The sequence below is a fragment of the Podarcis muralis genome, chromosome 10 (genome assembly GCF_964188315.1).
Source record: "Podarcis muralis chromosome 10, rPodMur119.hap1.1, whole genome shotgun sequence".
Taxonomy (NCBI): Eukaryota; Metazoa; Chordata; class Lepidosauria; order Squamata; family Lacertidae; genus Podarcis; species Podarcis muralis.
This window is the reverse complement of record NC_135664.1, coordinates 70196805-70210846: the sequence shown is the minus strand read 5'-3', so window position 1 is coordinate 70210846 and position 14042 is coordinate 70196805. Positions and strand designations below refer to the sequence as shown.

Here is a 14042-nt window from a genome sequence, read left to right as displayed (position 1 = left end):
AGTGTTTTCGAGGTTACCAGCATGAGTTTGACCAAACTGCGGGAAGTAGTGGAGGACAGAGGTGCCTGGCGTGCTCTGGTCCATGGGGTCACGAAGAGTCGGACACGACTAAACGACAAACAACAATGATCATGGACCTTTTGTGTGTCCAATCTGGAGGCACCTGTTTGAACAATTGGTACCTTCCCCTGATCTTCTACAGAGAACCAGAACATTCCTGCAATGAGAGACAGAAAGTGAGAGGTGGCTGCATCCCCTGCTGGAGTGCATGCCCCAGAGTGTCTACAATGAGTAAAGATGGCCCTTGGATGGAAAAGGGTTAACCAGCCCTGTCCTGAAGGCTCCGAATGAATTCAACCAATCCACACCTACCCGAAATCTCATGACACACAAGCAATACTTAGAAGGTTTAATAGAAGTTTCTCATTGACTTTCAAAATCCAGTTCTAAGGTCTCAAAATCCCTCTGAGCACTCATCACTCAAGCTCTTCAGGGCAATGACCCTCTGTGACAACAGCACAGCTAAGCCAATGGCAGCAAGAGAGGCCATGACATCTCTGCATGCAGAGCCCCATTTACAGCATATGACAAAAAAAAAAAAACAACTCCCCACAGAACAACAGGAAGACTGAAGAAATAACAAAAGTCGCAGTTATTACAAATGGTTCACCGTCTGGAAGAAAATTAAAATTAATGCCCGGTGTGCTCTGAATCAGAGCAGAATCTCTGGCATGTGACCCCACCTATCACAAATACGCTCTTCCTTTGCTATTACATCACTATGATGCAACAGAGGTTGCTCTGATCTCTCAAACAAAAACAAAACAAAAAAATCCATCAACATTTAATGAAGAAATAAGGGCAAGAAATGTGAAATAAAAGCTGTCATTTTACATTTGGAGGACTTGGGGTCCCTCAAATGTAAAATATTGTGAATATGGTTGCCTAAAAGCAGTCATTCTGGGTCATTACAAAATGGAGCTTTCCAGCAGGCTAACACCCCTGAAGATGGCAGCTTCCTGCCACTCACTGAGTTTATCCAAGACAAGATATTGGTGGTTATTTAGCCTTCCCTCACTACATCAGAGGCAGAGATCCAAGAGTCGGTGATGGATGTACCACCGTCAGCTTTCCATCCAAGCAGTCTGTTGCCTGACAGATGCCGTCTCCTCCAAGACAGAGGAAAACTGGGGTGTCAGGCTCATTTAACTTCTCCACCCTTTCGTGACATACAAACAAAGTGATTTGGATAGAACTACTGCTTTCAGGCCAATAAGCCCCTTCACTCCTTTCCCTGCAACCATTTTTAATTGCTGCCTGATATTAATGAAGTGTGGCTGATACTGAGATATCCTAGCAGCCTTGGCACCCGGCATTCAAAGGATTAGGACTAACAGCATTTGCACAGTCTGAAACGCTCTGATCTCCACCCCTCTCCCTCCTGTTTACAGCTCCTTCACTGCCTTCCCTCCACCAGCCTTGAGACGGCAGACATCTGTTATCCAATTGTCTGGTAATAAACATACTCCATAAAGCATATGTAAAATTATTATTACCCTGAAGAGCCAAGTGCCTTTCAAACGGCAGCTGAAACCAACAAAAGGAAAACTCATCGGTGGCGAACAAACGCTACACCCAGCTTGGTGGCCGGGCTGAGATTCCTTAGCCCACTCAGCAGCTCACAGGATTTGGTCAACCTCGTTTCCTTCCCACCAATGGGAAATGTGCAACCATAGAGCAACACCACCCTCTGCCTAGAATACTAGCATCTGAGCAGATGTTGGCTTTCAATGGATGACAGAGACGGTGACCAAACTTCTTTCATAGTGCTAATTTTCATACTTCAGCACCTCCCACAATATCTAATCAAGGAAACATCATGTGTGTGTATTCCTCATCAGGCTGGATGTCTAATTAGCTTTTCATAACTTTGTAAAAATCTATTCCCAGGAATCAACTCCTTTCAAAGAACCACTTGCCCGTTGGAAAATAATATCTGCTATTCATTTATTACATGCAAGTGAGCCCCATTAAGCGCTGGTAATTAATCTGGGCCTTTGTGCATTACACTTGTCCTGCTGGAAATTAGGCTGTCTACTTCAGAGCCAACACATCCCTCCACTCCCCATTTCTGGCTTGCTGTTCCCAATAAAAGGTTGAGAGATACAGCTTCAACGCTTTGTGTTCATTCATATGTTTACAGATGGGAGTGCTTGTGTTGACCGTATTCTCTAGCACAGGGCTTCCCAAACTGTGTTCTGTGTGGTCTGCGGGCTCCATGCAAGTGGTCCCCAATATGTTTGTAAAAATACAATGAATAACCATACAGCATATAGGACAGCACATTACAATTGCTACAACTGGCAGAAGCAGTCTGCTGAGACTCTCAGCAATTTTCTTCTTTTTTTTTTATAAAATATTTATTAAGGATTTTAAACATTGTATTCATCAACCACATATAAAACCATCACCAAAATACAACAAACAAAGAAAAACAGAAAAAAAGCAAAAAGATTTACATATAATAAAAAACATACAACAAATCCAAATGTCCAACAACCATATTTTCTTAACTTTTTGGACTTCCTCACATCTCCCATTCCTGCGTTCCCAGTTATAAACTTATAAGCAGCAATTTATCACCTTATTTCAACTCTTATTTTGTAATTTTCAAATATTATGTCTCCAACTTTAAATATTTTTATCCAATACTTAAATACTTAATTTAGACATAATGTTATTCCAGAATTTATCTTTTTCTCAAATCTCACTTATTCTCCTATTTCTTTCACCAAATTGCTAGTGCCATGTTGTTTTCAGTCCTGCATCCTTCTTAACACTCATACAATTTACAATGTTTTTGTAGATAGTCCTTAAACTTTTTCCAGTCCTCTTCCACTACCAGTCCTCTTCCACTCCCAGGTCTCGGATCCTGCCAGTCATTTCTGCCAGTTCCATATAGTCTATCAGTTGTGTCTGCCATTCTTCCACGGTGGGCAAATCTTGGGTCTTCCAATGACTCTCAGCAATTTTCAAGTGGTCTATGGGGAAAAGGTTTGGGAACCTTTGCTCAAGCACCTATACCCAATAACTGGTAAGCTAAGGATTGGGACCTGCAGGGTACCACGAGGATGAGGAGCACTGGCCATAGCAAGGCTGATATATCCTTGACATGCAGGATTACTCACAAGTTGTTCCCAGTGATGTTAATGAGACAAACTGCCTAATATGTAGGGTTGAGATTGCAGTCTATATTACACTAAAGTATCTCTGTGTTGAGTATCTGGCTGGCTACTGCTGAAAAACAACAATAACGGAGTAGATGAATCTTACTTTCAAATCCATCAGAGACCTATGCTGCTGGTCATTTTTCATTTAGATGCTAGTTCTTAACAGGTCCCCTTTATTGGCTCCCCAGTTCTGGATTTCCAGCATTGTACCATTATTGTCGCCCTGCGGGGATAATTCCTTGCAATCTTGGGTGGATGTACTTTCATGGATGGGTCCAGAAAATGGTCTAAGGCAGATTAATATTGGTGTTTATCGGCTTAAGGAGACTATCAGAAGAGATCATAAAGAAAAAAGAGAAAATATATGAACAAGATGTGATGTGGAAACAGCAAGATAAGACAGGATAGAATTATGAACTTTGGTCTGATTTGGACATTAATGCAGTAGCAAGAAGATGATCAGAATCCCCCTTCGGATCTTGAAATATGGGTTCCCCCAACAAAATTTAAAATTTGGCTTTGTAATTCGGAATTTATGTGATGTGATTTAATTTGATTTGATTGGCCGGTTAATAAAAATTATTTTAAAAAGAAAAGAAAAGAAAATGGTCTAAGGCAGTGTTCCCCCCCCTTTCCCCCCAACAGACCACCTGAAACTGCTGATGGTTTTGTGTGGACCACTTACTGGCTTTTCTGCCTGTTCCAGCAACTGTAATGCACTGTGCCAGATGCTGTGTGATTGCTTCTTTTATTTCTTATGTTGTATTTTTATATGTTGTATTACATATAATGCAATATAATACATGTAATATAATTCTTATGTTGCATTACCATTTGCATCCCATAGAATTCTAGCTGTAATAAAATACTGTAGAAATAATATTAGAAGCAATGAAAATACAATTAAAATCAGCAGTGTCAGGAATGTTTGTGAACTACCTGTGCACATTCTGAAAATCGCACACATAGAAATCATGGCTTGTGTCTGTCTGCTAGCCCCCCTAGTCATTGGCTGAATTAGTGTGATGTAACAACAGAAAGTTTACAAACACTCTAATTATTGAAGGGGGGAAAGCTCAGTTGCAGGAGATATATAGCCCTGTTTGTTCCTTCAGAAAAAAATGCCACACCGGAGGAAGGAGGCAGAAAACATAGTGATTTCCCTGCTGAAATTTGTCTCAACCCAAATCTACAGTCTCACCCACAAGACAAGGATCCCTTCAGCCCTCTGTAGAACAGTCCTGAACATCCATCTCAGCCTTTCCTACCGATGCAACACTTGGTCATTGTAGCACAGTAGCTGTAGGTGCGTCAGTCACAGAAAGAAGCCAGGTTTCTTGCCTTGATGGGTACTGCACTGAAGACACCGTTGTACTCTAAGCCTGTTCCTCTCTATCAGCCTCCACTACAAGGCTAGCCTGAGTAGGAGGGCTTCTGTTGTAAATCCATTTCTCCTCTCCCCCGCAGTTATTGATGTGCTACTTGGCAAGGGGGAAAAAGTAGGTTAAGATGTAGCAAATGCCATCTTTTTTCCTCCCCGTGTGACAAGCGTATTGTACAATGAGAAGAGATCTTTCCGTCGTAAATCTTGCCCTAACCGTTTTTATGACACACATTATTTCCACTGCCTACCCATCAAGCTGGTAATGAAACCAAAGTGTGTCATGAAAATTGCTATTCAAAATGTGTCATCTGTGTTTGACAGAGGCTGGGGCGGGGAGGAGGCGAAAAGGGGGGTGGGAGAAGAGAGAGGAAGTTTTCATTATGCCTTACACGCTTGTTGAATGTCAGCAATGAAGATAATATCTGATCGCCCATGACAAGCTGACAGAAACGCTAAAGATGAACAGCCAGAACTACACGCCGCGGTGAAGCGGTCACTTTGGAGAAAGCGTTTCCCTAACAGTCGTCTTTCCTGTCACAACGCGGTGGCTGATGATTTTATGAAATGCGCTCTAAGCCAGCAAGAGTTTATTGACATCAGAGTCATTAGCTGCAAGTACTTCACAAACACAAGGAATCTAAACAGATTGCTTGTCAACTGGTGTTGCTTCGTTGTTGTTTTTAACAAGGCACGTAGGTTTGCAAATCAACGCTTCCCTTGCTTTAAAAGCACTGAGGGGTGGGAGAAGGAGGAGGACCAAGCATGGTGCCCTGCACCTCCTAATTCATGCAACAATTTTTTATTTATTTTTACAACAGGACCACTTGGGTGTAGCAACTCTGTGTGGCCAAGGAAGTCCCTGGGGCATTCTTTTTTTTCAGCCACGAACCTACTCAATGGCTTCAGAGAGGCTCAACCTCACCTCACACCCAGTCCTGGCTCATCCTAGTGCTTGCTGTAAGCAGAAGTAAGATAATGCAATGTATGTGAACATTTTGGTGGTTCTTAAAATTATGCATAAAGTGGACCATCACTGAATGGCAGAGTGCACACTTGGCATGCACAAGGTCCACAGCATCTCCAATTAAAAAGTATCAGGTAGCAGGTGATATGAAAGTCCTCTGCCCACGACCTTGGAGATCCCCTGCTGTCTCTGTTACTAGCTTCAGAGCAGACAAAAAGAAAGTACTGTTTCAAACAATAAGAGCATGGGTAGGCATACTAAGGCCCGGGAGCCGGAGCTGGTCCAACCGCCTTCTAAATCCGGCCCGCGGACGGTCCAGGAATCAGCGTGAGTAGAATGTCTCCTTTTATTTAAAATGCATCTCTGGGTTATTTGTGGGGCATAGGAATTTGTTAATTCCCCCCCTCCAATATAGTCCGGCACCCCACAAGGTCTGAGGGACAGTGGACTGGCCACCTGCTGAAAAAGTTTGCTGACCCCTGATTAAGAGCATAGGAACAGCCCTGCTGAATCAGGCCAAAGGCCAAAGTCTAGTCCAGGATCCTGTTCTCACATTGACCGGCCACAAGAAGGATGTGATTGCAATAGCAGCACGCTCTTCTCTAATTATTCCCATAAGCACCATTTCCTCTGCTCTGTTGTTCAGGTCATCACCCTGCCCTCCTTCGAGTTCTTTCACAAGACTCAGACTCTCATAGCCCAGCCCCTGAAACCATTTGACAGTGACTCTGAGCTGGGGAGTCCAGATCACAGAAGAGCTGCTGCATCCAATATCATCTCTAAGGAAGGAACTTCCTAGGGATCTCCAAAGAGGAGAGTGTGTTGGTTGCATCTGGAAGTGCTGGGTCAAGCCTTTCAAGTGATGAGTCTCAAACTCTTGCCATGCTGGCCCTCCAACCATTTAAGGCTATCAGTTCCCCTAGAAATGTCCAGGTGAGGAAGCAACAGGCACCAACTGAGGCTATCCAACAGCACCACCGTGTGACTCCAAGCCTTTCAATTTCTCCTGTTTCAGCTGCTTCAGCACTTGCAACTGTTCCAGATGCTGCCGCCATTGCAGCTGACTGTGGGACTATCCACCCTGCCACTCAAACGCTTCATTATCTTGCTTGCATATGTCCTTGCCCTGTTCCACCTAATTGCAAGCTGTACCCTCTTGCTGATGCCCATTCTCTTCATAGCCCTGGTCAATCATTTGCAATCCAGCCCTATCAAGGGGCTGCTGTACCAACCTCCCAACCTCCACCCAGATGACATGTCTGCACTACAAACCTAACGTGCTCTCAGCGGTCATTGCTTTGCCACAGAAAATCCTGAAACTGCAATCCATGAGTTGGCTCTTTGGGAAGATTTCCCATTCCATTCATGAACATGTGAGCTCATGTATTTTTTATTGTTTAAGAACATTTTATCTACATCGATATAGAGTACATGTTGAGTGTTAGATTTATGGCAAAGACTTTATGTGGTTATGATGCATCATCCTTTTTGCATTGACCCATTCTTGCTTCTATCTTCATATCGTTGTGCAACTTTCCTGGGAACTTTGCAACAAATGCACTCTCTCTCTCGGCTTCTTAAAAACTCAATAGCTTTCTTTCCGGGTTTATTTGTCTGCTTGACCCCCTTTGGCGGCAAACAATGTAATTTATTATTGATCAAGAGTGGGGGAAAGTTTAGTTGTGGCTTGTAGCAAATTGTTTATCATTCACTGCCAGTTATGATTAATAAGCAGCGAGCGAATGCTGCAGCCGCTGCAAGGTAAGCTGATTTCTTGATAAACAGGTTTCAACTTTACAAGACTGCAAATGAAGGCCCCTCTGCCTTTGGAAGCAGTGTGTCAATTATTTAAATACGTTAGAAATTCTCAGCAGGAAAACTCATCAGGGGCTGCTGGAACCTGCAAATACCTGAGCTAAGTAAGGTGGAAATGGGAAGCTTATTAGAGCACCATTCAAGTTTAATCTCCCTCCTTCCACTTTCCAGTATGATGATTAATTTTATTTTTATCATCAATTACTAAGCAGCAGCAGGTTTGTTTCCCAGGTCAGTAAATAACAAATTTTGCCTTCTGACGTTGTTCTTGTGCTTTCCTCCCAGTTTTGTCCTATATCGCTTGTCTCCATTGCTTCTGTCATTATGCATTGTACTGGTACTGATCTGAAGTTCTGTTTGAAAGATCAGATTTATTCAAAACATGGATCTGGCAACCAATCCTGGCTTGCACTTTCAGGCACAATAATCAGTGACAGAACTGCTCAAACCTGTCTTGCCTCTGTCTTCACCCAAAAGGAAAGCAGTGTCCAACCTGGTGATAACATAATAAACAATGCAAGACGGGAGCTGAAGCCCAAGAAAGAAAGAGGTAGTAAGTAAGGGAACACCTAGCCACTTTAAACCAATTCAAATCTCCAGGACCTGATGAGCTGCATCCAAAGGTACTAAAGAAGCTTGTGGATGTAATTTCAGAGCCTCTGTCTATAATCTATGAGAATTCCTGGAGAACGGGTAAGGCCCCTGTGGACTGGAGGCTGTCAATGTCCCTATCTTCAAAAGTGGAGTGAGAAGATCTACCATATTTTTCACTCTGTAATACGCACTTTTCCCTCTTAAAAAGTAAGGGGAAATGTGTGTGCGTCTTATGGAGCGAATGCAGGCTGCGCAGCTATCCCAGAAGCCAGAACAGCGAGAGGGAGCGCTGCGCACCAATCCCTCTTGCTCTTCTGGCTTCAGGGATAGCCATGCAAAGCCTCTTGAGCGAAGCAGGAGTGCTCCTCCCTTTTCGCTCAAGAGGCTTTGTGTTGCTTTCTTGTTTCTTGTTTTCCTTCTCTAAAAACAAGGTGTGTCTTATGGTCGGGTGCGTCTTACAGAGCAAAAAATACGGTAACTGCTGACCAGTCAGCTTAATTTTGATACCAGGAAAGGTCATAGGAACAGATAATTAAATAGTTGGGCTGTGAGCCCTTAGAAAAGGATGCACTGATTACTAAGACCCAGGATGGATTGCCATGCCAGACAAACCTCATTTCCTTTTTTTGATAAGAGTTACAAACTTGGTGGATCAAGGGAATGCTGTGGACATAGCGTATCTTGATTTCAGTATTGCTTTTGACTCCCCATGATATTCTTGTGGAGACGCTTGTAAAATGTGGGCTGGATGAGATAACCGTGGGGTGGATTTGTAGCTGGTTGACTGACCAAATCCAGAGAGTGCTCACTAATGGTTCCTCATCATTCTGGAAAAAAGTGACAAGTGGGTACTTGCAGGGTTCTGTTCTGGCCTGTAGTTGTTCTACATCTTTATGAACGATTTGGATATTGAGGTATTGAGCAGATGCACATCTAATTGTACATGACACCAAGCTGGGAGAGGTAGCCAATGCCACAGAACACAGAATCAGGATTCTAGATGACCTGGACAGATTGGAGAACTGGGCCAAAACTAACAACGGAATTTCAATAAGAACAAATGTCAGATTCTACACGATGTAGGTTAATGTAGTTAAGAAAACTGAAGTGGGGTGCAGTTTTATGTGCATCCTGTCCTAGCCTTTCTGTTTGGTAAATTCTCTTGGTTCATTTCACCCACACAGGAGTCAATCATAATTAATACTAGTCAGCCTATGCTTATATCCCAGGATTTTTTTGCCAGTTTGCCTGAATTGTTTGCACAATAAAGTCTACTTCTGCTAGTTATGGAGAGGCGCAAGAAGCTGAAGCATGATGAAACCCCCAGACCATCAGAAATCCTATTCAGCACACCCCTCTTGGCTTCTGAGATTTCAGCAGTGACATCCTCCACACTGTCAAGCCAATGTCACAGCTGTAATAAAGTAGATGCTTGACATTTTCTTCCTTTCCAGAGGAAACAGAGGGTCACAAGATTCAGAATTCTATACACAATACGAAACAATACGGTTTCACTGCACCATTGGGAACAGCCCAAAGCTTTGCTATAACAAACCAAATGTCTGAACACAGCCTAATAAATAAATGTATATTTTTTCCATTATTACATTACAGACACATGCTACACAAAGCAGTAGGATAGGGTTACCTCAGAAGCGGGTGAAAGATGACCGTGATATTTCGGGCTCCTGGCTTGCAGACAAACTTTGTCCCACCGCCTTCTATCAAGTTGTCATCAGGACCTCCTTAAAAAGAAACACACAAAACATGGAAAAGTTTGTTTTCAGGAACTGCCCTCATGCTCATCTAAATTAGTCGACCTTAAAAGGTAAAGGTAAAGGTACCCCTGCCCATACGGGCCAGTCTTGCCAGACTCTGGGGTTGTGCGCCCATCTCACTCAAGAGGCCGGGGGCCAGCGCTGTCCGGAGACACTTCCGGGTCACGTGGCCAGCGTGACATCGCTGCTCTGGCGAGCCAGAGCCGCACACGGAAACACTGTTTACCTTCCCGCTAGAAAGCGGTCCCTATTTATCTACTTGCACCCGGGAGTGCTTTCGAACTGCTAGGTTGGCAGGCGCTGGGACCGAGCAACGGGAGCGCACCCCGCCGCGGGGATTCGAACCGCCGACCTTTTGATCGGCAAGCCCTAGGCGCTGAGGCTTTTACCCACAGCGCCACCCACGTCCCTTAGTCGACCTTAGCTCTGAATAAATGCCAGTCTGAGTAGGATCAGAATGTTGCAGTGTTTTAAGAACTGGATCTCCCCTAGCTTACTCCCTTCCCCTTTTTTTGGATGCTGATATGCATGGGCAGATAGGCTGGTAACTTCTATGGAGTTACTTAGAAGAATGCACAAGTGAGAAGGAGTCACAGTCCAGGATAGGTGTTTCTTTCCCCTATGCAATACACAGCAACCCCAAGGTTCACCACTGTGAGCAAAACTCATGGAATCGTCAAATGAGACATCTTTATTGGGGTTTAAATCCATCCTACCTAATGCCAAGTCCACCCCACCCCACCCAGAATTCCCAGTTTCTGATGCCCAAAGCGACAGAGGGGAACAACCCTTTCTGACCCAAGTAAGCTGCAATTGCTACTAGTCTAAGGTAATTATTCAACATTCTACTTTGTCACCAGTCTACTACTGAAATTTACAGACAGGACCAAACTTCTTCCAACAGAAACTGTAAGCCAAACCGCACTATTACAAAACAATATTGCACAGTTTTCCTGAGATTTACCAGGCTTCCACCTCTGGATGCCTCTGAAAATCCCACAAGCAGGACATGGACAAGAGCCCTCCTTTGTTGTTTGTCTACAGTCTTCTGCCTCCTATGCATAGAATTTTAACTCACCAGTTTAACTTAGAAGGGAAAGGTCATGTTAACTACATTTTAAGTTCCAAGGCCTGGAAACAAAAACAGCAGGTCTTGGTACCTAATCAGTATATACGGTACTTAAATAAACCTTTGTTTGGCTGTGCCAGGGACTCCTCAACAACTAAACCTGCCATGTGAGAGCTTTGGAACCAAGGCAAGAATATGTAACTTGATTATGACTGCATTGGCTTTGTGATAAGATACCTGCCCTACCCAAATGCCCAACCCTAGAACCAAGACATGCTACCTATTTTTTAAAAATTGAGCCAAATCTCTCCATGTATATAAAATTGGTGGACCTTTCTCAGCCACATTACTTCTCAGCCATTTTGAAAATGATGGTATCTCTGCAATGCCAGTAAGTCTGCAACTGCTCCTATGAAGTCCTATATGAAAAACAACCTTCACCTTCACAGAACGCTGTTTTTACTTTTATGAATTCCAGGAACAGCAGCTTTTGTGACCTCCTCACCATTCCCAGAAATCTCGCATTCTTACTAACGGTTCTTTTATTTTTCATATCTTTATGGTTCAAAATGGGTTATGGCTACTTTTTACAGCAAGCAGGAAAGCTTTAAATATTTTCCAGCTGCTGTATCAAGGAAGCGTGCCAGTATGTTGATTTAATTTGCCTGGTGATAAACCAAAAGGTTTCTCTTTTGGGGGGAGTGCAGAACGGATGTGAAGCAAAATTTATCATAAACTGAAGGATAACTAGAGGAGTGAGGAGATGGGGTCCATCAGCAATGTAGCTGAATATTTTCATAATGGACCCTGAAATAACAGTGCTATTTTGCACAGGTGTCTCCATGGGGAGAAAGAATTCGCTGCTACCAAGGTCTGTTGTATGTAACTTAATGATCCAACTGAGCCCAAAGCAGAGACACACAGCAAAACTGCCCACTCTCAATGGGGTTTCCTACTAACACTTTGCATAGGAATCTAAGAAGAGCCTCCTGGATCAACTTCATTGGATGTTCATGAGTGCTAGTGTTAAGAGAGAGAAATAAAAACTTTTCTCTATGCACGTTCTCCATGTCATTCATCATTTTACAAACTCCTATCATGTCACCTCTTGTTTGCCTTTTCTCCAAACCAAAAAGCCCCAAACACTGTAACCTTTCTTCAAAGTGGAGTCATTCTATCTCCTTGATCATTTGAGTTGCCCTTTTCTAAACTTTTCCCATCTCCATGATATGCTTTTTGAGGTAAGGAAACCAGAACTGTACACAGTATTCCAAATGCAGACACACCATAGATTTTTATAACAGCGTTGGTCGTTTTATTTTTAATTCCATTCCTCATGATCCCTGGCATGGAATTTGCCTTTCTCACTGGGTCAACATCTTTACAGAGTTTATTCCTAGTCTGTCATCTCATGAGCATATCTGTGATATTAGTATTTTTTGCCCCAACATACAACACATTACACTTGTTTACATTGTGTTTGCTATTTTACCACCCATTCACTCAGCTTGAAGTAGTCCTTTTGGAGCTCTTCACATTCTCTCTTCATCTTTAACAACCCTGAACAAGTTAGCATCATCAGCAAACCTGGCCACCTCTTTGCTCAGTTCTAGCTCTATACTGTTCATGAAAAAGTTAAAAAACACAGGTCTCAATACGGATCCTTGAGGGACTCCACCATTTCCCACCTCTCTCCATTTGGAGAACTGTCCATTTATTCCTACTCTTTGCTTCCTGCAACTTAACCTATTTCTGGTCCACAAGAGAACCTCTCTTCTTCTTCCTTGACTTACTCAGAAGTTTTTGTCAAAAGCTTTTTGGAAGTCCAAATACACAATGTCAACCGGATCACTTCTATCTATATGCTGCTGGCTGACACTCTCAAAGAACTCTAATAGGTTTGTGAATGTGCTCTGAGCTTCTCTCCTTCCAATCAGAGGGCAAGCCTAAATCAGGTAATGTAGAAAGGAATGCAAGGATCAGACAAGCATTCTATCTAGCCCAGCCTTTTCTACTCTGTCAGCAGCTCCCCAGGATCTTGGGGAGAGGGTTCTTCCCCATCACCTGCTACCCTTTTTTTCAAATCAGAGATACCATGGATTCAGTTCAAGATCTTCTGCAGGCACCACACAAACACTAAGGTAAAGGTAAAGGGACCCCTGACCATTAGGTCCAGTCGTGACTGACTCTGGGGCTGTGGCGCTCATTTCGCTTTACTGGCTGAGGGAGCCGGCGTACAGCTTCCGGGTCATGTGGCCAGCAGGACTAAGCCACTTCTGGAGAACCAGAGCAGCACAAGGAAACGCCGTTTACCTTCCCGCTGGAGTGGTACCTATTTATCTACTTGCACTTTGGCGTGCTTTTGAACTGCTAGGTTGGCAGGAGCAGGGACCGAGCAATGGGAGCTCACCCCGTCGCAGGGATTCGAACCGCCGACCTTCTGATCGGCAAGCCCTAGGCTCTGTGGTTTAACCCACAGCGCCACCTGCGTCCCTTACACAAACACTACCATTGAGTTATTGTCCTTTTCCAAATACTTCCTCTTATACAATGTAGAAGTGGAGCACATTCCACTAATTTTAGGTTGTTGTTTTTTTAATAAAATTTGCTTCATTGGCCTTCTGAAACCCTTTTCCAGATCTCTTGAACATCTGAGACATGTCAGGTTGGAACCAGTGTTAGAACTTGACCAGTTATGGAGTCCTGAATTTGGAACAAGCTCCCTTGGTCTCAGATAGTTCACTATGCAGCAAAATTGCTTTCATTCAACTGGCTTTTCTGGAATATTGTTTTAGACCATATGTTGTGCTGCTGTTTTAAAATTTGATTGATACAGTTGGTTCTTGTTTTAGTAAGCAAAGAATTATTATTAGTAAGAATATTTATATGTTTTTAAATTTGTATGCTGCCATATGCTTTTAGAAAGGCAGAAGAGAAATTGCAGTAATAAATAAGATTAAATTAATATTGTTTCTATTATATTAACAACAAATTTCAAACTGCATACATTCACTCAGCCATCCTTTAAATAACACCATAAAAGTCAGCCAGACCAGCCACACATACACAAAAAACTGGTTTTGAAGCCAATTTCTTTCAAGTCCTGTCACAAAATAAAGCTTGTTCTTGTATGCACAATAATGCAGAGAATTTGGAAATAAGTTTTAGATAATTGAACAAATTTCTCAGCCTGGAAAGATGCTGTTTT

The 14042-nt window shown here is 43.0% G+C and overlaps 1 protein-coding gene across 1 annotated transcript in view; it reads right to left on the bottom strand.

Moving 5' to 3' along the window:
• The window catches only part of EXOC4 (exocyst complex component 4), a 343578-nt gene that overhangs the window by 168188 nt on the left and 161348 nt on the right, over nucleotides 1–14042 (bottom strand). The window contains exon 10 of the mRNA XM_028746503.2: nucleotides 9636–9732. Within this exon, the coding sequence (XP_028602336.1) occupies nucleotides 9636–9732 (97 nt within the window). The remainder of the gene's footprint in view (nucleotides 1–9635; nucleotides 9733–14042) is intronic.